This window comes from Lampetra planeri, chromosome 26 (genome assembly GCF_965212315.1).
Source record: "Lampetra planeri chromosome 26, kcLamPlan1.2.h2, whole genome shotgun sequence".
Lineage (NCBI taxonomy): Eukaryota > Metazoa > Chordata > Hyperoartia > Petromyzontiformes > Petromyzontidae > Lampetra > Lampetra planeri.
This window is the reverse complement of record NC_136132.1, coordinates 9,303,467-9,330,064: the sequence shown is the minus strand read 5'-3', so window position 1 is coordinate 9,330,064 and position 26,598 is coordinate 9,303,467. Positions and strand designations below refer to the sequence as shown.

Below are 26,598 nucleotides of genomic sequence, written 5' to 3'. Positions count from 1 at the left end.
CGTATGTTGAACTTCTTTCGCACCGTAGGTAGCCAACCGTGCCCATCGGAGGCAGACATCGTCCTAACATCAAACCGTGCTGATGCCTCACCTTATGTATATCTACGTGTGCATGTGTTATCAATGTGCATGACTCCGTAGCCAAGGGGTTCTAGTCTGACGCTTGGTGGACAAGGTCAATGGACCAGAGCATCTAAATGGGAAAATGGAACAAAAAGATAACCCATTCTGGCTGGATCATTGCCCATCAGAAAAAGGACTGTAATTTCCATGGGAAGTTTGCAACTGCGTTTGGAACAGTAGCAATAGTTCTAAAATGAAGTCTGGGTTCTATAGCCTGTGAGCTGGTAAATCGCTTCAGTGCGACCGTTCGATGTATGTTGATATTCTTTTGAACCCTACGTAGCAAACCGTGCTCATCGATGGCCTTTATGGGCAGACAGCAGCTGACCACGTGCTCCGGTGTTCTGCTCCAGTCGCAGATGTTAAAACCCAAAAGGACTATATATATCCCAATATTTACACAAACACAAAGGCAGCATTTTTCACTGATGTCTATATTTTATTCTCGTAAGAATATACAATGGCTGTGATGTGAACGAACAGTGTCAGGACATGGACACACAAACCAATAAACATTCCTGGTGGAGCAGAGGTCTCCGCATGGCCTCTGGCATCCAGGCCAATGGGAACCCATCACCACATTCGCAAATGTAGCCCTACAACCCGACCGATGAAACAGCTGTTGACAAGACTTCAGTTGGACACGTTGTTTGCGAGACATTCGCACTTCGCCCCAGAAGTTTCCTCGATGTCGTACTACTCCTGACGCAATCATCTGGCTCGACAAACTCAACATAAACACAGTTGCTGCTCTACAGCAACATCAGCCACACGAAGATGTAATCACCAGCACATTTAAATGTCGTACAGAGCTCCATCGCCCAAATAATCAAAGAGCACATGGTGAGTCGTATGATGTGATTACTCGGTGGATTTCCACTTGTGTGCCTGCTGCATAGCCGAGTAGAAGCGAAAGGAGTTCCGATTGGTCTAAAAAAGTCGAATGTCATTCCCTGCTCAATTGAGCATTGAGGTGGTGCTCATCTTCTCCTTACAGCACTAAGCCAATGGTGGAATTCGACATTTATATCCATCATTTCCCCACAAAGGAATACTCATTTTATCGCCTCCAGAGGGAGGGATAATGTACCAAGTCGACCCCCCAACGAGGATGTGAACTCGCAACCTCCCGATGGGAACCACCCGCTCGGTCTGCTGTTGAGTGACGTGGCCGGCGTATCGGTGGTGCAGCCTCACAGCCACGACGGCGCTGTCACCAACAGGACACATTCTCGGGCTCCAGGGGCACGTGGACATCGAGGAGCCGTGCGCCCTCCCCACCCTCCTCAAGCAACTCCAGGCGCAGGGTGCGCGTCGCCGTCGTCGCCGCCGCCGCGCCCACACGGCCGCCGGACGCCGCTCGGACTCTCAGTGCGCAGCCCCGGGGAAGCAGCCCTCGCTCGAATGCGGTGGCCAGCAGCGAGACGAGCCGACGCTCCACCTGCTCGCCACACGAACACGCGCCCCGCGGTCTCGTCACACGGCAGCGGTGGGGTCAACCGGCAGTGTGCGTGCGTGAGTGAGGGTGTGTGTGGGTGGGGTGTGGTAGTGTAGAAGTTAGCACGCTGCGCTTTGAACCCGGTGCATCGAATTCGATTCCCACTCACGGCCTACACCAGTGACGATTATCTGTACCTCATCTGTACCGGTCCTGAGCCTTCCTAGGTAGACTCAGCCTCAAATGAGTACATGGTGTGGTGCGTAAACATTGCCACTGGGGAGACAAAGGCGGCCGGGTGTGGTACTGGCCACCCACCCCCTTGTGTGCTGTTCCGGCCTTACCCCAAGTCTGTTAAGGCTATACGGGGGATCTTTGTCTTTTATGAGGGTGTGTGAGAGGGTGTGTGAATGAATGTGAGAGGGTGTGTGGGCGAGTGTCAGTGTGGGAACGTGTACGAGTCACCCTGATTTTCTTCGCTCAATAAAGCCTTTCCACCCACAACCACTACTGACGCACCTTTGCTAGGTTGGACCCCCATTTGGCGCCGTACACCCACGGCGAGCAGGACACGGGGTCTATGCCACGAGCGACCTGCTGGGTGCGCCTCACCCCCAGCCGCATCAGATATGTCATGGCGCGAGTGTCGATATGATGAGCCACTGCCCACCCCATTTCCCCGAGCGTCCCCTGACAGGTGGAGGTGGGCTCAGGATTGAGGGCGACTGCAGTCAGCGCACGAGCCTCCTTTTCCAAACTCGTGTTCATCTTGAGTTGCTGATGAGTGTCTACTAAGGCCGGCAGCGCACGAGGGCGTGGGTGGCCAGCATCACGCCCGGGCCTTTTTGTATCCCGACTAGTGCAGTTTAGACACTGCACCAGGAGCTCATTTTATTCTGAGTCAACCTAGGGGAGGCCCAGGACCGGTTCAGATATTCGTCACTTACGTTGGCAGTGAGCGGGATGGATTCAAAACTCGGTGTTCCGGGTTCGTAGCGCAGCACGCTAACTGCCGCGCCACCGCTCGCCACAGTGAACACACGCGCTGACACGTGCAGCAGTGGCAGCGAGGCAGCCGGTACGTCCCTGCCGGCGCGTCATTAAGACCCTGACTGTGTCGCTCACTTCCAGGCGGTGTCTGTGAGGGTGGCCTGGGGCTCATTGATCCATGCGCTCCCCATGCTTATAAAGGCAGGTTATTGCGACCACCCAATGTGTTATTTAGCCATGGCCTAGAGGCGTGCAACAAGCCCAATAGCCGCATCAATTAAAATATATTTATTAAAATTGGATTTTGCCTGAAACCAGAATATAATCAGGGAAGCCCCCGGGCTGCGACTAGGGTTGGGGTTAGCATTTTGGTTAGGGTTATAATTACGGCTATGGTTAGCATTGTGGCTATGGTTAGGGTTACAACAATTGTTAGGGTTAGCTGTCCAATATTTACATTGCACTCAGAACTTTAGTGCCTATAACTCAACCGTATGTAGTCCCCACAGCACGTGGCCTGCCACAGCAAGGAGAACACGGCCTGCACGCACAGCGTGACGCGCGCTCCATCGCACATCGCAGGCTGCTGTCCACATTCAGCCGTGTACGCTCATAAGGCGTTCTCCGTTCCCTCAAAGAAAACGCTGGCCCTGATCATTCTTTATTATGAATTCTACAGAAGCCCTAACCGCTAATCTGCACAGAAGTATCCATAGGGCTGTCATTCTGAATACCATCTTTAGGGCTTCAAATTGACTTCCATTATCTTTTAACCTTGCTCAATACAACAAATGTGTTAACTCATAGACATTACAAATGTGATAGTGCTCTTCCGTTGCTGGTCGGTTGATATTTTGGGCTTTTGGACCTGTGCTCAGCATTTATGTTAAAGAACACTTAAAAATGAGATGAATTACATGTTTTGATCGGCCCCCCCCCACCCCCGCCTGACTGAAGGGGATGCACCTTACTAAAGATTCATCAGCGTACTTCAATATTTGTCCCGGTTTCAGAACCGATGGGTTATCTTTCACTGCACAAAATATTAATAAATATTAATCTTTAGGTGGGAATCTCCATTTATTTTTGCTCCAGTGGACGTGGAATGACCCGCAAACGAACGAAGTGGCCCTTGTCGCAGGTTGCAGTGCTAAAGCCTCGCAGTCTATACAAGGAACTTTCACACCAAATAATTACAACTCCTTCATCTGTGGTTCCCAACATTTCTGGACAGGCGGACCGAGGTCAAGCCCCAAAAATTTTCGCAGACCACTACGCAGAAAAAAATATATCTGTAACAAAAATTACAACATTTGCAACGAGAACCGCAAACCGCCTCCGCAGGGCTTTGCGGACCACGGCTTGAGAAGCGCCGACATCTGTTAGCGAAGCCACTGCTCTGCCACTCCCATGGCGCCGCGGCAACGACTTGGGTGGCAGCGTAGGAGCGCATGGTCACCTCGTGCTTGATGGAGCGAGCGCCGTAGTGCACGTTGTACCCCTCCGCCAGCACGTGCAGCACCTCCGCCTCCCACTGGAGATCCATGCCGTGGCGCTCGTGCGCCTGGCGCATCGCAGAGCATTGCCGTGATGGAGACCACCGAGCACAGACATCACTCAACAGAGCGGTCACTCAACATGGAACATCACTCATCACGGAGAACGTCACTCAACGCAAAACGTCACTCATCATTCTAAACAAGTGGCCATTGTGTGCCTGGGTCATGGTCCAATTTTTCTAAATGTAAACAATTACCTGCAAATTACTCCATTGGGATTACACAGTGTAATCATTGCCCCATACTGCATACTATTGCCCACTTGCACGCCAGGGACAGCTGCCACTGAGGGTGCCCTTGAAATGTGCCGAGATGAGATGTGGTGCAAGTCGCTTATTGCGTGTAAAGTGCACGGAGCCTCCCCGCCGTGACGTGTATTGTATCACAAATCATCGTCAATGTCATTAATATCACGGAAAATGGGTTATATTGTTGGCCGTCGAGCTGTGACGATGTTGCGTTACCTTGCGGGCCCACACTTTGAGCTCCCTGTCCACCAGCTGGAGCAGCTCGGCGTGCGAGAAGGGCAGGAAGTACACGATCTCGTTAATCCGACCCAGGAACTCATCCCTTCCAAAGTGCGTCTGCACCCACAGTAAGAGCCGGGCGCACGCACGCACACACACACACTCGTGCTGGCATGTGGCACCTGTCGGGCTCACGTCAAGCATTCTGATTGCAATGCCAATCGGTGTTTGATGGAGCATCCTGTATCCCGGTGCATCTCAGAGTGCTTGATATATGGCAATCGACTTAAATTAAATCATCGCGACACACTTTAAAGGGCACTGTAAAGCAAACGGCATATCATTTTAAGGTGAATACATCTGCAGTAATAACCAGGAAGGCCTGCATAATTCGAACCGCGAACCTCTGCAATGAGCAGTAATCGCTTATGACTGGGCCATTTCACCAAGCATGGACACGTTATTTTTCAAGTTTTTCCAAATAAAATATATTATGATGCAAATGAACATCATCGGAACTCTGCGGAAAATGTTTCTCCGTCTAGCCTTTAGAGACTACATGGGGTGTTTGTGAGCACCTATCAAAGCAGGCACACCACGCACGACGACCAGCCTGTGTTGTAAAGCATCGCTAATGTTGACCCACTCTATACCCGAGTCAACCTCAAGGTGATGGTTGTTCAACGGTAACCAGTTCTGAAAGTCAAGAGGCGGTCGCCGTTTCCTGTGGAACTTTTTGATGAATGCACTCATTTTAATAAGTTTCGATCACTGCGACAGGAGACAGAATTGAACTGGCAACCTCTGGATGGCAAGTCCAATGTGCTGACAATTAGTCCTCAAATAAAAAGGAAATGTTACGTTTGTTTCTGTATGTGTGGCAAAAACCGGTAACCATTGTTTTTCATGGTTTCTTTCATGCGGCCACTGGTAATGTAAAATAACAAATAGTATGCACAACTATAGCTTAGGCCGTGGTAACATAAAGCAGAGAGCACACTACTGATTTTCCAAAAAACACCGCAATCAACCGGCACAGGTCAACACACACAGCACCTTAAGTATGGGCCGGATGACATCCTCCTTGAAACTTCTGGAAATGGTTACTTGATTTGAGGCCGGTGTCTCTTCTGCACACAACCACACGCGAACACGCACACTCATGTCTTCTGTTTGAAGTGGCCCTTGCGCCTGTAATGTGTAGGCACAGCCGAATCCAGGAGATGGACATCGCTCAGTCTTTCACCACCCACTCACCACACTGCAGGTCACAACGCTTCTCTTTCTGATTATTTCCTCGCATTGCTCCACTTTGGAATTCACCCCCATTGTCTCTTCCCCCCAAGCTCTCATAGTAACCTTGCTCAATTCAAGAAACGTGTTAAATATTACTCGTGCCAACCCTAACCATAAGTCTCACCGAGGCTGGAGTTGTTCTGCGCAACATGTGCCTGCTGTTCCACCTCTCTGCGCAGGGCCAGCGCGTGCTGTGCGATTTCCTCGTTCCCAAGGTTGGAGGTCATGATGAACACGGCATCTGGGCAGGCCACAGTGTGGCCTTTGCCGTCTGTCAGTCGTCCCTAGAACAACAGACGCAGCGCAGTCACCACTCACGCCCGAGAGTGGCATGCGCGAGACATTCGCCGCAGCCAACGCGGCACGATGACGACCGTGCGCTCGGGGGCCAGGGTGGCGTCCGGTCGCTCCTCACCACTGGGACATCACCTCTCCCACGCCACCGCGCTCCCTTCCCCCATCGCGAGGCTCGCACGCACGCACGCACGCACACGGGGAAGACTTCGCCGCGATTGCTAAGGGACAGCACAGAGTGAAATTGTGAATAAATGAAAAGTGCGGATAATGAAATAAAGTTCGCTGTAATAAAATAATGGGATCTAAAAACGCTCAAAAGATAGATATTTTGTGCAGGATCGCTTTGAGCGAGGTGGGGCCTCTGGCAGCTCGGCCCCCTCAGCCCTTGTACTTTCTCCCTCTAGCCCATCTGTCTCTGTCCATCGTAATCGAATCAACCAGGCGGGCCAAGTGCAAGCACATCTTGGGATACCTCTATGATGCAGAGCAAGCGGAGAGGTGTGAGGCAGCGCGTGTGTGTGTGCATATGCGGTGTCGGCTGATAATGTATGGCTGCTGTCATAACCGCACGCGGGTAATCGCATTAAGCCATTGCAGATGGATGCCAGCATTCTAGGCGCGCCTCGTCTCTGCGTCCCCGCCGCGCCCGCTAATTTGCCGTGATCGCCAGCCTCCGACCCCCTTGTCTCTCTCTTCTCCCTGGTGCCCCCCCCCCCAATAAAATCATCACCCACCCCACCCCCCGAGTGTAAATCTTTTCTGAAGAGTGGCAGGGTTACAGATGAGCAGAAGATGACACAAATGGGTTTTGAAAGACCCTCCCAATACCCGACACAGCCAAATAAAATTGCCACGTGTACAAGCGTTTAACGTGGCAATTATTACATCGTGCCTCGCTGGGAATTTGAAGAATAATTCTCACAACCAAATACAGCAGTTGATATACGAGAAGTTTCGCTTGAAACTGCGCCAAACACCTTCAGGAAAATCCAGTAAGTCATAACTCTAACAATGAGGGTCTTTCTGCACAAATTTGGCCAGATAAATTTGTGGCTTAACGCAAAAATCTATTTTAAAAATGATAACATTGACTGCAAAAACCTCCACGTTGAGATTGTATATTTAAACATCGGCAAGCACATCCACCTGAGAACATGTCCGCACACACGTGGGTGTATGTATATTCAACTTGAACACAAATGTGTGTGCACATAAGCTATAAAGACAAAGATTCCAACTGTTGAGGCAAGTGCTGTGAGCAATTAGCACCTATGAAGGCCAGCACCGCGCATGAGGGGGTGGTGCTATTAGAACTTCGTCCGACCGTCTTGTCTCCCCACTGGTGATGTTTACACATCGCACCACTGATATTGGTTCAGGACTGGTTCAGATTTTCATCACTTATATTGGCCATGAGAGGGAATCAACCTCGGTTTTCTGGATACGCAGCGCAGCGCGCTAACCACTGCATCGCCGCTCCCCATAACCTACGCGCACATTTTATGCGTACGCTTACACATACAGCTGCACGGACAAACACCCGCATGCTCAGATGCCAGCACACCTCTACGCATACACACCCGCGTAACATTGCGAGCCTGCTGCATGCACCTGACGGTCCATAATTGCTGTGCCACAAATGAGATTAGCTAATGATCATTTCAGTGAGGCAATACATCATTCTGTTTGCTCAGCACCGGTCTGGGACACTGCATGAACATCATTCCTTTCCACTCATCCACAGAGCTCACGCCGTGATTGTAGAGTAACCAATAACCATGCGTCTACACTTACAAATACTTCTCAGTTTGATGGAGGAACCACATTTACAAAGATAGTCATTCAACCATTCATAATGTGTTCTCAGTATTAATCCCAGCACATAAAAAAACATGAAACAGAATTACAATCCTAGTTTCCATTGATAATCGTCTCAGCGGAGAGGGAGGAGGTGAGGACTAATAACTTAAGCAAACAGGGCCCATCTGGCTGCTGGTCAATGGAGAGTGCAAAGACGATACAGACACGTTACATGTGGATGCACGAGCAAACAGAAACAGCTATAGGCGCGCACGCACACACGCACGCACGCACACACTCGGACACAGACAAGCAAACACATGAACATTCGTAACTGTAAACACAAGGGCGCACCACACAGGCACCAGAAGGGATCAAACCCGGGTGCGGATTCTGGGAAGCTTTCGAGCAAGTGCCATAACAACCAGTAACAAGCCAGCCTCCCCTAGCGTACCTAGTGCCACCAACGACACGGGCGTCAGTACGAAGAACATGTTCAATGTACCAGCTTTCATTGATACCAACTGTTTTAGGGGCACTGCTTCGAGGCGGGGAGAAGCCTTGTAGACCTGAGTAGCTATGCTGGATAAGGGGCACCCATACCAGTCAGGTACTCAGTGATAGGTGAGACAAAATACGTTGCTATCACCAGCTCACACTGACCAGTGTAGTGAAGTATGGTTAAATGACTCTCAGATAAGAAGGTTTACAGATGTCAGACTGGTAGAAGTCAACTCTGCCTTTTGCAGCGCTGAAAGCTGCTGGACCAGACATAACAGCTGCCGACGTCATGAAAGTGTGAGCAAATGCTGAAACAAAGGTAGCCAACTCGTTCGTAAAATGTTTACTCGGTAATGAAATACTGCTATCATGCAATGATGCCTCATTTTTCTATTCCAAAATTATTAAACAACTGAACTACAAAACCGTTAGCCTCTTATTGAACATATATATATCTATTATAAAACATTTTTACGAACATCATTGGGAGCAGAATAATAAACAGATTAAAGGCTAGTCAAGCACAGGAGCATGTAGGGTTTAGGAAAGGTTTCTCTACCATCTACCACATACCATTCTGCCTCATCCCTGTAGACTATGACAAATCATTTGCCTCAGTAAACACTGATGCAGTCATCTACGCTCTCATAAACCAAGGCCTATATAAACAAATATTTGTAAAAATAAATATCCATTTACAAAAACAGAACATGCACACTGTTGAATACAAAACTACACATTACCTAGGGAGCCAGACAAGGTGACACCTTACACCAAACCTAGATCTTTTCCGAAAATGTAATTGAAGAAATATAGGCATAAATGCAAACAGCTCATGAACCATCTAGATTGAATTATGTTGGTATTATAATGAAGTTCAACAAACATGCATGTATGTTGAACTTCGTTCGCACCATACATAGCCAACCGTACTCATCGGAGGTGCGGGGGATGGGCATAAAACTAAACACACAAAAGCAGTTCTAGAGAAATGTACCAATAAGTTCACTCAACAGTCGGAGACGTCTGTCAGAGAGACACAACAGGAGGACAGCAAAATATGTGAGCCTGAGACAGCTATAAAATAAAGAGGTGGACCGGTCCGGACTAGAGTGATTTTGGAAAACCTAAACTTGACAAAGAAAAGCAACGTGCCTAAAAAAAAGAGTTTTCAATCAGTGCATGCCACCTGCTATGGTATATCGATTAGAAACGTGGTTCGCAAAAATTATAGAACACAAAACTGAAAGTGTGCAAACAAGCATGAAGTGAGACGTGCTTGGATTACAATGAGAGAGAGAGAACAAGAAACACGTTGATTAGAGGAGAGAATATTGAGGTTAATGACTTAATATAAACTATTACGAGGAGTGGGCTCAAGCAGGACACGTCGCTCTCAGCGACAATGGCCGAGGGTCGAGAACAATAACGGAGCGGCGGCCACGGAGGGCAGCAGATCCCAGAGGACATCCGCCCCTTGGTGGACTGGGATCTGCTGCGATGAGGTCGGCTCGCGTGCAGGTGCTGGGCGGGGCATTACACCGCACGATTGTGAGAGGTGGCGGTGACTCGAGGAGGCCTTCATCCAGCAGTGGATTGAACATGGCTTACGATTATGATGAATCGATAAGCATAAGGTATAACTGCAGGGTAATTACTTCATAACAGACATTGTAACAATATTGCAAACACCGCACCTAACCTCCTGCTGAGAATAGCGCAAACGGTGCGACCATTAAGCGGTAACCGCACTGCGTAGGTCGCATCAGTTTGGGATGTTGCGAGTGGGTGTGCACATGTACATGGTGAAGAGTTTGTGTGCGGGGATGCCTGTCCCTAATGGGTGTCGCATCACGCTTTGATTAGGGTAACGACTGGCGACGTGCCGTTATTGGCGAGTGCTAATCCGGGCCACCACGTGGCCCCTCAGCACTGCTGGCAATATTGCCTCTTCCAACGATGCAATTACAATCGCTCTCTCTCTCCGCGGCCCATCCCCCTACATCTCTTCGTCTGCACCCTCACCAGGCCGGCAGCAATCGCTTCACAACCATCTTGTGCAGCGAGGTCAAGCCACGAACCGCACTGCGCTCAACAACGCAGAGCGACCCGACCATACCTGCGTCCTGGGATGACACGCTATATTACGCAACACCACGCACACCAAAGCTACACGTTACGCTAAGGTCGCAATATGTACGTATGTTGAACTTCTTTTTCACCGTAGGTAGCCAACAGTGCTAATCGGAGGTGCTGTGAAGAAGGGCCAGTGTTAGAAATGAACGTGTTCCGTTTTTGTTGTTTGTGCTTGTGTACCACATTTTCACCGAATAATTCGTCTATTTTATATCACTTTACGAATACTGAAGTTGCTGGGATAATATTTACTTGACATACAAGCCTTTTTCAGCTTGCACATACTGTACTCTAAGCAATGCGTACAGAAATTACCCCAAAGCAACTTTTCGATGGCAGTGTATGCAATGTGAAAATTGCACAAAAAAGACCCAATGAATATGACTGTAACCCAGTAAGGGAGGACTAAGCCGGCAAGGGTGGACTAACACCGCAAGGGAGGACTGTAACCATCTTAACACATCAGGCCATAGTCCCAACATTTGATTCAGGAGCAGCATGTGATGTACAGGTTTTAAATCCTCAAGACAGATCTATAAAGATTGTTCCAGATATCTGGCCACATTCCATAGTGCTACATATACATTCATAAATATATACATCTGCTGTTACTTTCAAAAGGGTGGTTATGTTAGTCTAATAATAGATGTAGATAACTAATTTGATTATATTGTTACGTATGGCAATGTGTTCATCCCATTGTCGAGATCCGCTGGCCAGGAGAGAGTGTAGTTTTTCTATTCCTCTGTTGCAGGAGCACAGACTATTGTGATTTAACATATGGTCCAGAGTTTGGGTTGCATGACCACAGTCGCACTGCTGTGGCTGTGTCTTTAATTTGACATGTATAACGGAGATGTGTGTATCGGCCTGTTAGTGTTCTGATGCGGTTGATGGTTTCACCAGCGTTTTGGAGAAAGGTCTAAGCCAGGAGGTGCAATGTTTGGGTCTCAAAAGAGGTGCTTACTCTGGTTATTCCACTCGGTTAAATTAATAAATGGCCCAAGACCGATTTAAATAAATCTGCTGGCAAATTAGAGACCAAAAATAAGCACACTTTCTAATAATAAGAACTCCTCCACCCTCTCTTATACTGAAACTGGTTTAAAAATGATCATTTATGTAGTGTCAAACACCTGTACCTTATTGGGACTATCCCTCACCTCATCGAACAGTTGTAACATAGCTGTGAGCACGTCCGGGTGCGCCTTGTCCACCTCGTCAAACAGCACAACGGCATTGGGACACTTCTTCAGACGGCTGGTCAGCTGGCCGCCTTCCTCGTAGCCCACGTAGCCGGGCGGCGAGCCGATCAGCTTGGACACCTGCACACCGCTCCGGCGCATGCCATTACAAGCGCGCGGATGCTGGATGCGTACACACCGTGACCATTGCGCCAGGCTAGGTGTGCTTGAGGCCATATGTAGTCGCGAAAGTTCCTGGTCATGGGTTAAACCCAAACGCCGCAATCGGTAAACAAGAGTGAGCCGACTGAAAGATACGCCACCTGCAATTCTCATTGTGTCAACTAACTGTGGTCTACTAGGCCAACGCTCCGCTGGTTTCAACAGCCACTCCTCGGCTTCCCATTAGGCTGTAAAGTAGCATTCATCAGAATCAGAATCTTTATTTAGACTGGAAGAATCCAGTCTGCAGCAAGCCACCCCATAGCAAAATTCATGAGCCATCAACACGTCAACTCAGCTGCAAGTCCTCCTGTGCCACAGTAACTGATTTCTTTCCCCAGCTTATACCATCCCTGCTCAACATCCTCTATGCAGCCAACACCAAGTGGCTCAGCGGTACAGCGAGCTGCTGACAATCGTAAGCTTGCAAGTTCGAATCCTGATTAACAGTTGACTCAGCCCCACCACTCCTCCTGGGTCAATATGTATGTATGTCGAACTTCTTTTGCACCGTACGTAGACAGCCATCCGGATCGGAGGTTCTCCTACTTGTCCCTCCACCAGTGTCCCATGATGCACCGTGTTCGGCCCGAGTCTTCCTCCAGTGTTTCAAAATGGCGTTCTCCATTTAAGGCGCACTACTTTGTGGACAAGTCGACAGTGCTTTTCCTTTGGACTCTTCCCTGCCATATGAATGCAGAATTTCCACCACTGCCTCAGGCATGAGATTGGCACCACCTCAATGCTCAATTAAGCAGGACATTGCTTTGACTTTTGACTCGACTATTCAGCTGAACAAAAGATGTTTGTACGTATGTTGAACTTCTTTCGCACCATACAAAGCCAACCGTGCTAATAGGAGGTGTGGGGGAAGGACAAATAAACACAAAAATCAATCTAGATTTAAAAGTGCATAGCCCCATGGCTCCCTAATATCGGAAGGAAGAGCGTTCCAGACAGCCACAGAAGCGCATCTGAAAGCGCGCGATGCAGTGGCCGTCTTTTGTCGAGTTTTCGCCAAAAGTCACTGCGAGGATGACTGCAGTTTGCATGATGGTTTATGCTCCTTGACGAGATCAGCAAGGTATTGTGGTTCATTTGCGGAAAGCACTTTGTGTGTAATGAATGCAATCTTATAATGTATTCGTTCGGGAACCAGAAGCCAATGTAGCTCAGCGAACACTGGAAAGACATGGCCGCATTTTGCAGTACCCGTCATCATGACACGTGCCATGTACATGCTGCAGCTTGGTAATGTTTTTGCCAGATGTACCGTACAGTAGTAAGTTGCAATAATCGAGCCTTGTCGATACTATGCTACACGCCGCTGTGTTGGCTATGTCACGACTGAATAGTGGTCGAATGTGTCGTAGAGTCATGATATGAAAATTGCAGGACTATATTTTGCACGTGATGAGCAAACAACATATTCTGGTCGAGTATGGTGCCGAGGCTCTTTAGGTGAGTAGAATCCTGCAATCTACAACCGCCACACCTGATCCTCCCACAAATGTTTTCACCTGAGCCCAAGTGGCAACCAGCAGAACGAGCAGAACCTCGGATTTTCTTGAATTAAGCAATATCTTGTTTCGTACAAACCACACGTGCACCACTACCATACAATCATGGAGGTTACCGAGGCTCTCCATATCTAACTTTGACTTCAATGCAGTCTGGAGTTGTGTATGTTTAGGCACACACGGCTGGGCTTCCTTGATACATGACTCAGCCAATACAGCACATCCCTGTCTGCCAGAGGAGTTCACTCATAGAGGAGATTGTGAAATATTTCTCAAGTGTCAATGAGGAATACTCTACAGGGAAAGCAAGAGCACGTATTCGGTAACACACCCACACCCATACCCAAAGGCAAGATCTGCTTACCTCATGTTTCCCTTGAAACTCCGACATGTCCAAACGTATGAATCCCTGTGCAAACAGAGAAAAGTATTCCCTTTAGCCTTAACACATGCGATTATAAAGGACTAATGAAGGCCAATACAGCATGGTGTGTCTAGCACAGTAGGAGTTAACTGCTTTATGAATTTTCAATTAACTGTTAATCATTACAGTAAGGTACAGTAACTATAGGTAATTGTTAGTTGAAACCATTAAAGTAAACTATTTTAAAGAATAGATAAATTAATATATGTATTGTATAGGCTTGATTATATTACCCACTCTTACATATTCAAATTAATTGTAGCATTTTTTCCATAGTAATATAACTGAAGCCAATGGAACCAGTACTAACATAAATGCAGTCCCCGTTAGTACATGTATAGTGACATCGCGGATGTCACTGTGTGGTGCCAGCCCTAGAGAGTCACGGCATGCGATGTACCTACATCGCAGACATCACGTATGTAGCGACATCGTGGATGTCACTGGGAAATGCCGGCTCTAGCGAGGCATGGCGTGCGATGTATTACCATCGCGGACACCCCGTACATGTGGGTGAAGTACCAGCCCTAGAGGGGGCTCGGTGAGCACTGAGTGGCACCACGCGTGGCGTGCAGTGCCAACCCATTAAGGATGGGGTGTGAGAGTGTCAGCCATGGAATGAGGTTACCACAGGCCATGGCACTCTGGTTGACCCGGGAAGGCACGTGACGAGTAAGATCTACACAGGGGCCCCAAGTGGGGTCTGGGGGTGGTCACGTGCCGTGGCGAGATCCTGCTAGAGGGTTCTAGAAGGTGGTCGTGGCCAAGGGCGTGGCCAGCCACGGCCAGCGAGCATATAAACCGGGTCCCCGAGAGGGACCGGGGTTCAGCGTTGCTGTGGTCATCTGAAGATCTACGTTCTATGTTCTTCGTCCAAAAATAAGTCACCAACACGTGGACCTGGACCCAAGCCGGGGTCCTGTCCATTGTAGCTCCTCCCAGTGTAACTAGTGTAGTTAGCCTGGTGGTCCACCACCATAGGGTGTTATCTGGTAAAGGGGCAGTTGCCCCTTTGTGTTAAGTGTGTTGGTATTAATAAATGTGTTGCTTCCAAAGAGTACGTCTGAATCCACTGCACATGTGCTATCTTTGTTTTTGTTATGTATAACATAGTGTTGCATGAAACTAAGAACCATATCTATGCTAAAATGAGCATTGAAGCACATCTCCATTATACAGCTCCCAGCCAGTGGTGGATTTTCCTCATTCCGATGGCTGGAGTGAGTGAAATCCATCGGAAAACCACTGTTGACTTCCCAACAAAGTAGTACTAACTGTATCGAGCCCCGAGGGATAATGGGCCGAGTCAACCCCCAACCAGCATTTCAACTCGCAACCAATTGTGAACTGCTCGCTCCACCGATGACCCTCCTGGCCAGATTATGTGAAAGCAAAAATATGCGAAAAAGGCGTATTGTACCAACTGATTATTTATGTTGTTGCATATACAGTGATACCTCGGTTCACGAACGCTTCGGTTCACGAACAACTCGGTTCACAAACAGAACATTTCATAAAAATATGCTCCGGTTCACGAACCCCGTTTCGGTTCACGAACAGGAGCCGCGGCCATTTTTATGCTAATTCCAGGCTGTCACATGGTCGTGACTTCCTGTAGGAAGATCGTGGAGAGAAGCAGAGACACAGAAAGAAGTACTGTGAGTACTGTGAAGACACTTTCAGTGACTTTTAGATTTTTGGTGTGCTTTTTAGCACATACAGTACTGTACTACTGTACTGTACAATACTGTACTTACTGTATTGTACAGTTCACCCGTTTGAGTGCTTACTGTCTCCCACCCGCCTCCCACCTGCCTTCCTCCATGCCAGAAGTCATCTCAAGCAAGGTTAGTGTTCTCTCTTTATACATTACTATACTGTACAGTACTACAGTAATGTGTATTGTCATTTGTTTCATATTTTTGTGCTTCAAAAACCAAAAAAACAGGTCAGAACGGATTAACCGGATTTACATTGAACCCTATGGTAAAATGTGCCTCGGTTCACGACCAATTCGGTTCACGACCAGAGTCAGTTCACGAATTAAGTTCGTGAACCGAGGTATCACTGTACTAATGTAATCTTTGATTTGCTTTTTTGCCAGAACAAAACGGCCTATTCCCATTTGCACCCGAAGTGGTACATGAGGCCCTATGATGGGATTGACGAATCACACACCTTTTTCAGGTCCTTGTGCATGTACTTGGCAATCTGTTTGGCGAGTTCTGTCTTACCTGTCCACACACAGCCAAGGAACCAGATGTAATTATTCCACGTACGACAAGAGAAGTGTAAGTCTCTCCGTTTCCTCATTAAATCTATCCGGCAGGTCACCATAGTTATTACTTTGGGTGTATTAATCCAATGCCACATTATTGTTTTGTTTTTTTAAGATGTTTTCAGCCAATTAATGATGAGTGTTCATTATACAAGTGACCCAGCACCAGCCTGCAAATAAGCATTATACTCTTAGGTATTTTTTCGGTAAAGTCACGTAGGTAAAAAATAATAATAAAAGTAATAAAATAATAAATGAAAATAAATCAATTAAATCACGACGTTTTGGAGGCAACACAAGCTTCCTTCATCAGGTGTAAATGAGCATTAGTCTGTCTGGAGGGGCAACGGTTTCTGTGTAATTTCAATTGAGTAATTTGGAGAATGTAGACAATATATCTGTACTTTGCTAATGACTTTGTGAATTTTAACAGAACAATAATCAGAAAAAAAAATACAGATAAGCCTGCTACATACTGGGTCCAATCCCGTATCGGCATTTCAACTGGAAGACGATGTTAACAGAGCACCGCAACAAGCTCCACATCTTTCTGTGTTTGTGATTATTACGCATGTGTCATACAAACCAATTCCGGAAGAACCCAGAAAAAGGAAGACAAGGGGATGCTCCTCATCATACCAACCGTTCTCCTTCCGGCGTATAGCTACACACACACGCACGCACACGCGCACAAACAAAAGTGTTCCTGCACAGATACATCACATGTATGTATGAACAGTGGTTGAAATGGAAGATGAGAAATATGAAATCTACTTATCCTGCAACCCATGACCACTGATCCTCACACACAGGAACAACAACAACCGCCGTTCACCACTAAGTGACGGTGATGTCACCACGGCGCTTGCGTCGTGCGAGGTGCACTTTGAGGCCATGTGAAATGTCAAAGGCCCGTTTGCAGGATGTCACGGAACAGACCCAAGTGCCATGGGTTGACTGACTGAGATGACTGTCAGATACAGGGACAGTCACCCACACACTCACGTAATCACACACCCTGCGTGTTTTCATTCTACCTTCCTTCTATAGGTCTATCCTTTTTGCTCTCCCATTCCTTCCCTCCCCCTCTATTTTCAAAGGGCTTGTGTTTTATAAGCGATGCACCAATTATAGCAATACTAGCAGGCCAACCACAGGAGGAACAAGCTAGCTTCAGGTCAAGTGCTTTACCATATTGTCTTACTTTAGGTTTATTACATTCATATTTCTTTAAAGAAGTTGCTGGCATATGAGAACAGGTGTCTTGAGATACATACTAGGCATTTAATAGCAAGACAAGATAAGCAATGCGGAAATCCAGAAGAGAACATAGCAGTTAAGTATCTTAGATTTAATTAGAAATAAATGGCCGCACTCAGTGGAATATGTGCAGGTTGGAGGAGGACCAGTTGAGTCTGGCAACCAAGAGGAAGATGTAAGGCCAGATGGTGGGAGACTGTTGGGACATATCTTGGAGTTTTGCATGTCTACTGTGCAGTAACTGCAGGATCTGGCAGAGGGTAGAAATCGTCCATAGCGAGGTGTGATGGCATCAATGGCAATGGCCATGAGGACATTTAATGCACAACAACATTAAGGACCAGCCAACACAGAGATCATTTTAGTATGAATGGCTTTCCAGAGACACGCATGCCCTAACAACACCAGCAGCACGGCCAACCCAACAAATCGGTCCTGAGCAGCTGTGCGCAAAAAGTGCATCGCTTAGCAAACGGACATTAATACGCAGCATCAGCACGCTGGCTAGCAACCAGAGTTGGTCTCTGAGGGCTACAATGAGGCAGCCAGTCTCCTGCATGTTGGAGGTAGTGACAGGCCACGTCTGTGATTGACTCTCACCGGAAGCCACAGTAGCGATGGCACCCTCCTGTCCCACAAGGTACTCCGTGAACCTCTGCTCCAGCGGGTAGCGCACTCTCTCAGCTGCATCCTGGCTGTCCTTTAGCTCCTTGCTCTAGCGTCCACACAACACACACGGCAACCACGTGGCATACAGAGCCACAATCTGAACACTGCCCTTTCTCAGCTCTTATTTGGTCAATGAGAATAAACTACGGGTGTTAAAAAAAACATTTTTATTACCGGTTACACGAAAAACATGTAAAAAAACTGGTGAATACCGATTTGCCGCCCATGTAGAGATTTCTAGAGCAATAGATGTAGAGTGTAGGTATGCCCGCCTGCTCAGCGTGGAAGTAGACCAAATACCCCAAATTCTATCCCTCACCCTACCCTCTAGAGTTCAACCCATTGGAGGCCCTTACGCCAGCATGGTGTGAGCAAACCATTGCAGGGCTCCACACAGTGACTTTGGCCAATGACTTCTGTACGTTGGCGCGTGCCAATCAGTGCATCTATATATATTAAATAATTCCGCTGTCTGGGGGTATGTATGCGCGCACTTGGAACAAACTTTATACAAATCCACATTGTTCAAGCTACGTGTGCAGATTTGGTGTCGATCGAAGCCTGTCACCTGTACATGTCGAAGCAAAAAAACGTTCTCCATGATCTTTCCATGCCAAGTTTAGGGGTGCAAAACAAAAAGCACGCGTATGTGGGCTACTAAATTCCATAACCACGGAACACTAATGTGCTTATGTGCGCTACAGAAACAAATGGTTCTCTGTTGGCCTCAGGGACCGTGAGCCTAGCAACACGCATCTCTAGCAACGGTTGGTCCTTGCAGGAGTCAAAGAAAAGCATCAGGGGGCTTGGTGCGGGGTGCTGGATGGAATGGTTAAATGACCGATACAAGAATGAGAATGAATGATGAATGAGTTTTGGAGAAATTAGAGGAATTTTTACCTCAAAATATATTTTTTTATGTCTTCACATTTCTGCTTATGTGGACTGTGAAATTCAACACCGACTATCTAAAGCACTTATGTACATTACAAAAGTTTTACTGCTGGTCGTCAGAACACAGCGTGTGTGCAAATTAGAAAATGAGTAAATGAGGGAAGAATGAGAGTGAAAATATTGAGTGCATAAATGAATGAGAGGCAAGAGTAATTGAAATAGGGAGAAATTTGTGAATGAGGCAGGAGAGAATGAGAAAATAATTCATAAATGAGAATGAGTAAATGGGGAATAAATTAATGCAATCAATGAGAGGATTGAGTCAATCAATGAGTATAATGACTGATTAAGTTAGTTAAGAATTATGATTTAGAGGAATGAGTGACTGCATGAGAGATGAATGAGAATGTTTTTAGCTCAAAAACATAACCAAAACATCTTTCACAAATCTGCTGACATGTATTATGAAAATCACTTATCTTCTAAAGCGCTTATGTACTTTTCAAAAATGAAATGTTTCACCGAGTAAATGAGGAAATTAATTTGGTGTACTTGTAGTTGAGGGTGTAGTTTAGCGGTCTCATGTAGTTGTGTGGTCTTGTGTAAAGTATTGTAGTGTAATAGTGCAGTCGTGTACACAATTTCCGTAGTGTGTTCGATAGTGGTTAAATTTAGATTTAAAGCTTTCGTGACTGCAGGGATTCATATTCTTGGTTCTTTCGGTAAAGTCACGTAGAAGGGAAATAATAAAATAATACAAATATTAAACAATAAAAATTCTCACGACGTTTCGACTGCAACACAAGCAATCATCATCAGGTGTGAAATCCACAGCAAGAAAATGTAAAAAAAATGTATTTTATTATTTCCCTTTTACGTGACTTTACCAAAAGAACCAAGAATATGTTCTATAGTGGTTCGGTGTATTCATGTAGTGTTGTGGTGCAGTGGTGTGGTGTTGGAGTACAAATTGTGGATGTCATAGGTGTGTGGGTGTGGTGAGTGTGTGGACAATTAGTCTGGTAACTGGTGTCGTGTGAGTAGTGGGTGATGTCTGCTAAGTTTCAGGACAGCAGTGTGTCTGATAAGTGTCTGATAAGTGTCAGCAGAGTAGTGCCTGGTGTGTCTCTACCGAGTGGTGTGGTGTCTGGTGAGGGTTAAGGTGGATGACTGGTAAGTGGTGTCGTGGGAGTGGTGAGGTGTCAGGAGAAGGTCACATGTCAGGTGTCTGGTGGGCGACTGGCAGTGGTGTCAGGTGGTTAGTGGCAGCTGTCTGGTGAGTTCCGAGTGGTCAACAGAGTAGGGGTGGAGTCCATGGCAGAGGAACCGGTATGGGGAGAATAGTTGAGAGAAGGCGACTGAGCCGATGGGGAAGATAGCCCCATCCTGTAGGACAGGCTGCCCTCGAGGTCATTCGTAAAATTCCCCTTGAAACAGGTACGGAAAGTCCTCGCCTAACGCGTGTTCACACTATAACGTGTTTTCGCTATAACGCGGTTCTTCATTAGGGCACGCTTTTCGCACGACGTGATACGCGCGACATTATAACGCAAAACGCGCGGTTGAGCTGCATGGTTAAGCAGTATGATACAGTACACAGAATGATACAGTAATGCGGTGGGCAAACCCTCAGTTATTTGTTGTGCCATCATCCTGTGTGTACGTGTCGTATCTTTCCAAACTCTATCGTTACTGGTTCCTGACTTTTCGAACCAGTAATTGGTTCTAAATATTGTTACCGATTTACCGGTAACCTTTAAACAACCCTTATGCAAACACTGCAACCGTACCTTGACCTGGTGCTTGGAAAGCATTTTCTTGACATCACCTTCGCGAGCATAGTCCAGCGCTGCGTGGCCTGCAACGTCCACTTGTGTGGAGTCTGCACCTGTAAGACAAAGATTCCCCGTACAGGCAGTCCCCGGATTACGAAAGGGTTAGGTTTCCGAGAATGATTCGTAACCCGACTTTTACGTATGTCAGAAACTGAACAGTTTTTACCCGATTACTAGTTTGTTTTCTCTCGGTACCGTATCCCGCTCTCTTCCATTTTCTCTCTTTGCTGTTTTTTCCTGAATTTTTCTGTTGCGTGTAGTCACTTTAAGATGTTTCTTGTTCATGTTTTTGTTTTGCACCAGAGTCAAGAGCCGCATGGCTCACAGGGTTATACCTAATAAATGAAACTGAAACTATTGCTACCCATATCATATCGCTGTACATACCCTCCGCACTTCCTACGATTCTTTCATTTCATCAAAAATCTACCCTAACACTACCCATAATTAAACTAATGGAACATATACTGTATCCAATTGTTTATAAATACCACGAGACATTTTAATATGATTTATTAACATCAGCCTCTTCCAAGTGTTCGCTTACCGTGCATTAGGCTAGGCCTAGACCACAAGCAATGGAAGTGTAATTGTGTTAAATAACGGACATGCAGTAAATAATTCATGAAAGAAACTTAAAATAAAGAAAACTAGCGATAGAAACGTGGGAAAAAAGACATAGTTCTAAAATAAACAATTACGTAATTCTATGAAATAAGCGAGGTGCAAGGCTGCCCCGTCTTACGCAGTATTCATCTGCAACCTCACCGCGCTGCAATACTTGCGCTTACATAACTAACGCAAACATTTCCGCATATTGAATTTTTTTACATGATTTATGGGAGCATTTCTGTAAGGTCGGATTTCCGTAAGTCAGGTCTTCCGCAACCCGGTGACTTACTGTATAGACTTAACCGACTTTTGGGGCAAGTGGTGTTAGTGAGCACCTATGGAGGCCAGCACGGCCTTCACCTCCACCTACCCTGCAAATTGCTTTGATTTACGTCGTTTCTATATTTGCATCTTTCAGGAACGCATCCCCAAAGTAAATCTGGGTATCACTGTATCTTACATCTCTCAACATCTCAAGTGTGAATCTCGCATTTCACTGCATCTCTCTTTTATTTGTGTACCTTGACTTTAGTGTTTCTCCAAGATTGTACTCGCCCGGCTCCAAGTTAAAATCCATCTGATTTAGTATGGCCAGTGAAGAGCAACTCCTAGAGATTCGGTTTCAAAGTGACTTTGTGAAACGGGATTTTCCCTGTAAGAAATAAACATTGAATGTACTAGTTTGTATATGTGTGGGGAGTGGTGACACTGGTTAGCACACTGCACGACAAACCCGGTGACCCGAGGCCTCTTCCAGCTCATGGCCAACACCAATGACGATTATCTTAAACGGTCCTGGGACTCCCCAAGATCGACTCAGCCTCAAACGAATACCTGGTGTGATATGTAAACATCCCCACTTGGGAGATAAAGGTAGCCGGCCATGGTGCTGGCCACCCACTTGCTCCAAAAGCCCGTTAAGGCTATACAGAGGATCTTAGTATTTTGTGTATATTGTGTGTGCTTGTATGTAAAAGTGTATGAGTTTGTGATGTATCCATTGACACCCTGGACACCCTTGCAAATGAGATGTTTACTCTCAAAGGATGTTTCAGGTGAAATATTTTAGAAAATAAAATTTGACGTAAGCGAAGCAGACAGTTTAAAACTTGTGAAAGAGGACCGAGGTTTACACAGTTAGGGGTTTGATTTGTCACCCACGTAGTTAATGTATTCGATGGCCGTGCGCTCTCAAACCACGGGGGCAGCAGCAGTGCGGAGGTGGGACCTCCAGTAATGGCTATGATGACCCTTTGAACCTTATTGATTTATTACGTGGAAGGACAGATGTGTGAAAGTGGAAAATTGTCTGCTTATTTATTTAATTACTTATATTCTCCACAAAGAATCTAATCATTATTTTGTGTTGTGTATTGTATCATTTTGTGTCGAACTAGGACCCATATCTAAAATACGTGGTTCTTGCCCATAAAAATATAGCAGTTCATCAGCCAATATTCTGCACTTTTAGGCCATGTGGTTGATAGGATGTGTAAAAAATACTTAACATTTTTTTAAAGGATGGCCAAATACGTGAAGGGTGTATTGTCGGCCTCTTTATTTTATTCCATATTGCGTTATTATATTCTTGGTAGCGTTAGTCCACGCGAGCTGAAAGTTTAAAACATGCCTGTTGTGCACTTCCGATCCCCTTTGTCAGAGTGAAGTCATTGTGACTTACAATCTGCAAGTGTGTTTTAGGGAAATAAATAGTGTTTCCGTTATGCAAAATGTAAGCACGAAAAAGTAACATGAACCAATTATAGACAAACGTGTCTTGTAAAACCAGTAGAAAGGTCACATACGTTTTAAAGACATAAATATCAAAATCTATTACGATCGTAAATATATATTTTTCAGGTTGTAAGGCCGATGGCCCAATGCAGCTATGAGTAGCACAAATGGAATTAGGAATAATGGATGCAGGGTTGCTGGATTGTGGCCAGCTCTGACCACAGAGGATAAGGGTCATGCATGAGGGGGTTCGCTGGTCGCCAGAGACACACAGAGGGGGCACAGAAGGGAATGGGGGTGCTCCGGAGTCAGAGTTTAACAGACTCAGCCTTGGGGGGGTTCCGCATGAGTGACCCCGAGTGGTTAAGTACGGCTTGACTCCCTCCGCTAACATAAGCCAAGGATGCGCTCTTATCCGTGAAGACACTGGGGCACATACGCACGCGTATACAATCGAGGAAGTTTGCATGCGCACATGCAAAGGCACAGGCGAGTGAACAAATGTACAGATAAAAGTAGAGGGAATGAGCACACAGATGAATGAATGGGCATGTATACTGAAACGTGCACTAGCAGAGGCAAATGCGAGCGCAACGCACAAATCACACCTCTGATTAGCACGGTTGGGTACGTACGGTTCGACATACATACATATCATTCTTTGCGACTGCTGCGGGCTATAAGTTCAGCAGCAATGCATTGCAATGCTCAGTTTAACACGTAGGCTTTCGCGACCAATATTATTCATAATAAACGTTTTTGGGTTAGATCGCGTTATTTATAAATGTGTCGTAACCCTCCACCACCCGACACGGCCACTCAGCAAAAAAGTGTTACGTTGACAAAAGACAAATCATTGACTACTTTAGCCCACCGATGTGTTGAAGAGTGAAACCACAACATTTACAATTTTTGAGTACGACGTTTCGCTGGTAATTGCATCCAGCATCGTTATTATTATGAACATTGCAATGCTGCAAGGATTATAGTTTACAAAACATACAATGCTCAGTCGTTCATATTTTGACAAATACACAACTAAAACAGCAGATGTTACTGCAGCACCTGAGAAGGGTGCTAATGTTTCTCTTTCAGCCGTGATTATCTGTTGTAGTACGGAGTTAGACTGATGGCCTTAATCTAAGTTAATTTTTTTTTTATTTTACTTTTATTAATTTTTATTTTTTACCTACGTGACTTTACCGAAAAAACCTAAGAATATGAATCCTTGCAGTCACGAAAGCTTCAAATCTAGAATTAATCTAAGTTGTCTTGTGGTTGTTGTTGTTGTTTGACTTGCATCCCACTGGGATTTTTGCACACAGCGTTGGTGTACGGTGCTTTTTTCTGGAATTTTTGCTGTTTTTTCCTGAATTTTCAGTTTGCGCATAGTCACATAGTCACTTTAAGATGTTTTCTTGTTAATGTTTTTGTTCTTTGTTTGTTGCGGTTGCACCCGATTCAAGAGCCGAATGGCTCACAGGGCTATACAAAATAAATGAAACTGAAAACTGAAACTGATCTGGCCAGAGGGCTCAGTGGTACAGCGAGCGGTTCGCAATCGGAAGGTTTGCGAGTTGAAATCCTGGTTGGGGGTTGACTCGACCCATTATCACTCTAGGCCAATAAAAGGAGTACCACTTTGTGGGGAAGCCAACAGTGTTTGTCCCATGGGAGGACTCACTCTTGCCATAGTAATGTAGAACTTCCACCACTGGCTCAGGACAGTGAACAGGTGATGACCACTACCTCCTCAACGCTCATTTGAGCAATGAATCCCTTTTGACATTTTTTTACACGTGAAAACCCACCCAGCAAAAAACACATCAGCCAAGACATGCACAGGAAGCGTGTTTGACAGATACCTGGCTGGCTGCACGTCTGCTGTTTTCAAGGGCGACCACTTTGCCAGATGACAAGAAGACCCAAAACAGTAAACACAAACCTATTGTACTCCACCGCAGGCCCACCTCCCCAGGCTTCTACACAGGCGCTCCATCTGTCCCTGTCCCACCAACCCACGACCCCCACAGCTGCATGGGGGGGGGGGTATTTGCAAAGCGGTAAACCATAGCAGACGCAGTGCACACCACTGAGGAACCCTTGTCTAGTCCAGCGGCTCCTCAAACAAGGCCTTTGTGTGAATTTTACCCAAGCACAGCCAGAGATAATTTTCTCCGTGTGATATTGGCCTACAAAAACCTATCTTTTAAATTAACGACCTTGAATAAATACATAAATGAGCTATTAAATACGTTAAAATTATCATAACACAAAAACAAATTTGTTGTAATAAACAAAGTGAATACAAATAAATATGAAAGTATTAAATAATAATTATCAATGAACTTACCTTAAATTATGATGATGCTATGCAGTAGAAAGATGTAGTAATGATGATGCTGAAGATGAGGACGATGATGGTGGTGAAGATGATCATTGTGATATCATTACTGCTCCAAAATAGACAATCTCCAACATACACATCTCACCACTTTCTTGCATCACATTCTCTCTCATCACTTTATCTCATCAGTTTCTCGCATAGCATTCTCTCTCATCACTTTATTTCGTTATGAAATCTCATCACTTTCTCGCATCACATTCTCTCTCATCACTTTATCTCATCACTTTATTTCTCTTTCTCTATCGATGCAGTCGTGTAGAGTTCCAGATGTCATTCGAGGACAGCCAAAATCCCGGATAGCAAGTTATAAAAAAAAAGGGAATAGTGTATAGTTAATGGGATGCGGGAAGAGGAAACTAAAAACAATACTGAGTACACACCTATTGTGTCGACATGCACCGAGATTGTCGCAGGATGGCTGGCAATATGAAGCTTAAATTTTGACTGAAAACTTTCGTGACTGCAGGAATTCATATTCTTTGGTTCTTTCGGTAAAGTCACATAGATATAAAAATAATAATAATAATCAAAATAAAGTGAATAAAAATTAACCCATGAAAACAAAGTTTTTCACTATAAATCCTTTATATGCGTGGCGGCTAGAGTCCTCTCGTCCTCTGGCTTGAGATGGCTGCCACCTATGGGTCAGATGATTGCCTGCCACCATTAAGCAATTGGTAATTAAATATAAAAAAAAAATTCCTAAAAAGTGTAAAGTTATGGAAAAAATTTTTTACGAAAATAAATTGTCACGCACAACGAGTCTGTGTGCAAAATGTCAGCTCGATTGGATCACGGGAAGTGGGTTAAAAAACGACCGAAAGATTTGCACGGTCGTAAGCGCGCAAGCAAGCAAGCAAGTGAACTTAATATAAAGGATTTAAAAATAGTAAAAATAAAATAAAAATTATAAACAAAAAAAGACACTAATGTAGACTGTAGCCTGGTTGTT

At 45.8% G+C, this 26,598-nt stretch overlaps 1 protein-coding gene across 1 annotated transcript in view; it reads right to left on the bottom strand.

Annotated features, from left to right (window-relative positions):
* Nucleotides 1–541: 541 nt before the first annotated feature.
* The window catches only part of LOC144727691 (mitochondrial disaggregase-like), a 40,593-nt gene continuing 14,536 nt past the window's right edge, over nt 542–26,598 (bottom strand). The window contains exons 6-16 of the mRNA XM_078606715.1: nt 20,849–20,946; nt 18,096–18,210; nt 16,822–16,899; nt 16,136–16,191; nt 13,898–13,942; nt 11,771–11,932; nt 5,998–6,157; nt 5,634–5,707; nt 4,575–4,694; nt 4,011–4,115; nt 542–1,564 (exon numbers count right to left, since the gene is read on the bottom strand). Coding sequence (XP_078462841.1) covers nt 1,337–1,564; nt 4,011–4,115; nt 4,575–4,694; nt 5,634–5,707; nt 5,998–6,157; nt 11,771–11,932; nt 13,898–13,942; nt 16,136–16,191; nt 16,822–16,899; nt 18,096–18,210; nt 20,849–20,946 — 1,241 coding nt within the window. The 3' untranslated portion in view covers nt 542–1,336. The remainder of the gene's footprint in view (nt 1,565–4,010; nt 4,116–4,574; nt 4,695–5,633; nt 5,708–5,997; nt 6,158–11,770; nt 11,933–13,897; nt 13,943–16,135; nt 16,192–16,821; nt 16,900–18,095; nt 18,211–20,848; nt 20,947–26,598) is intronic.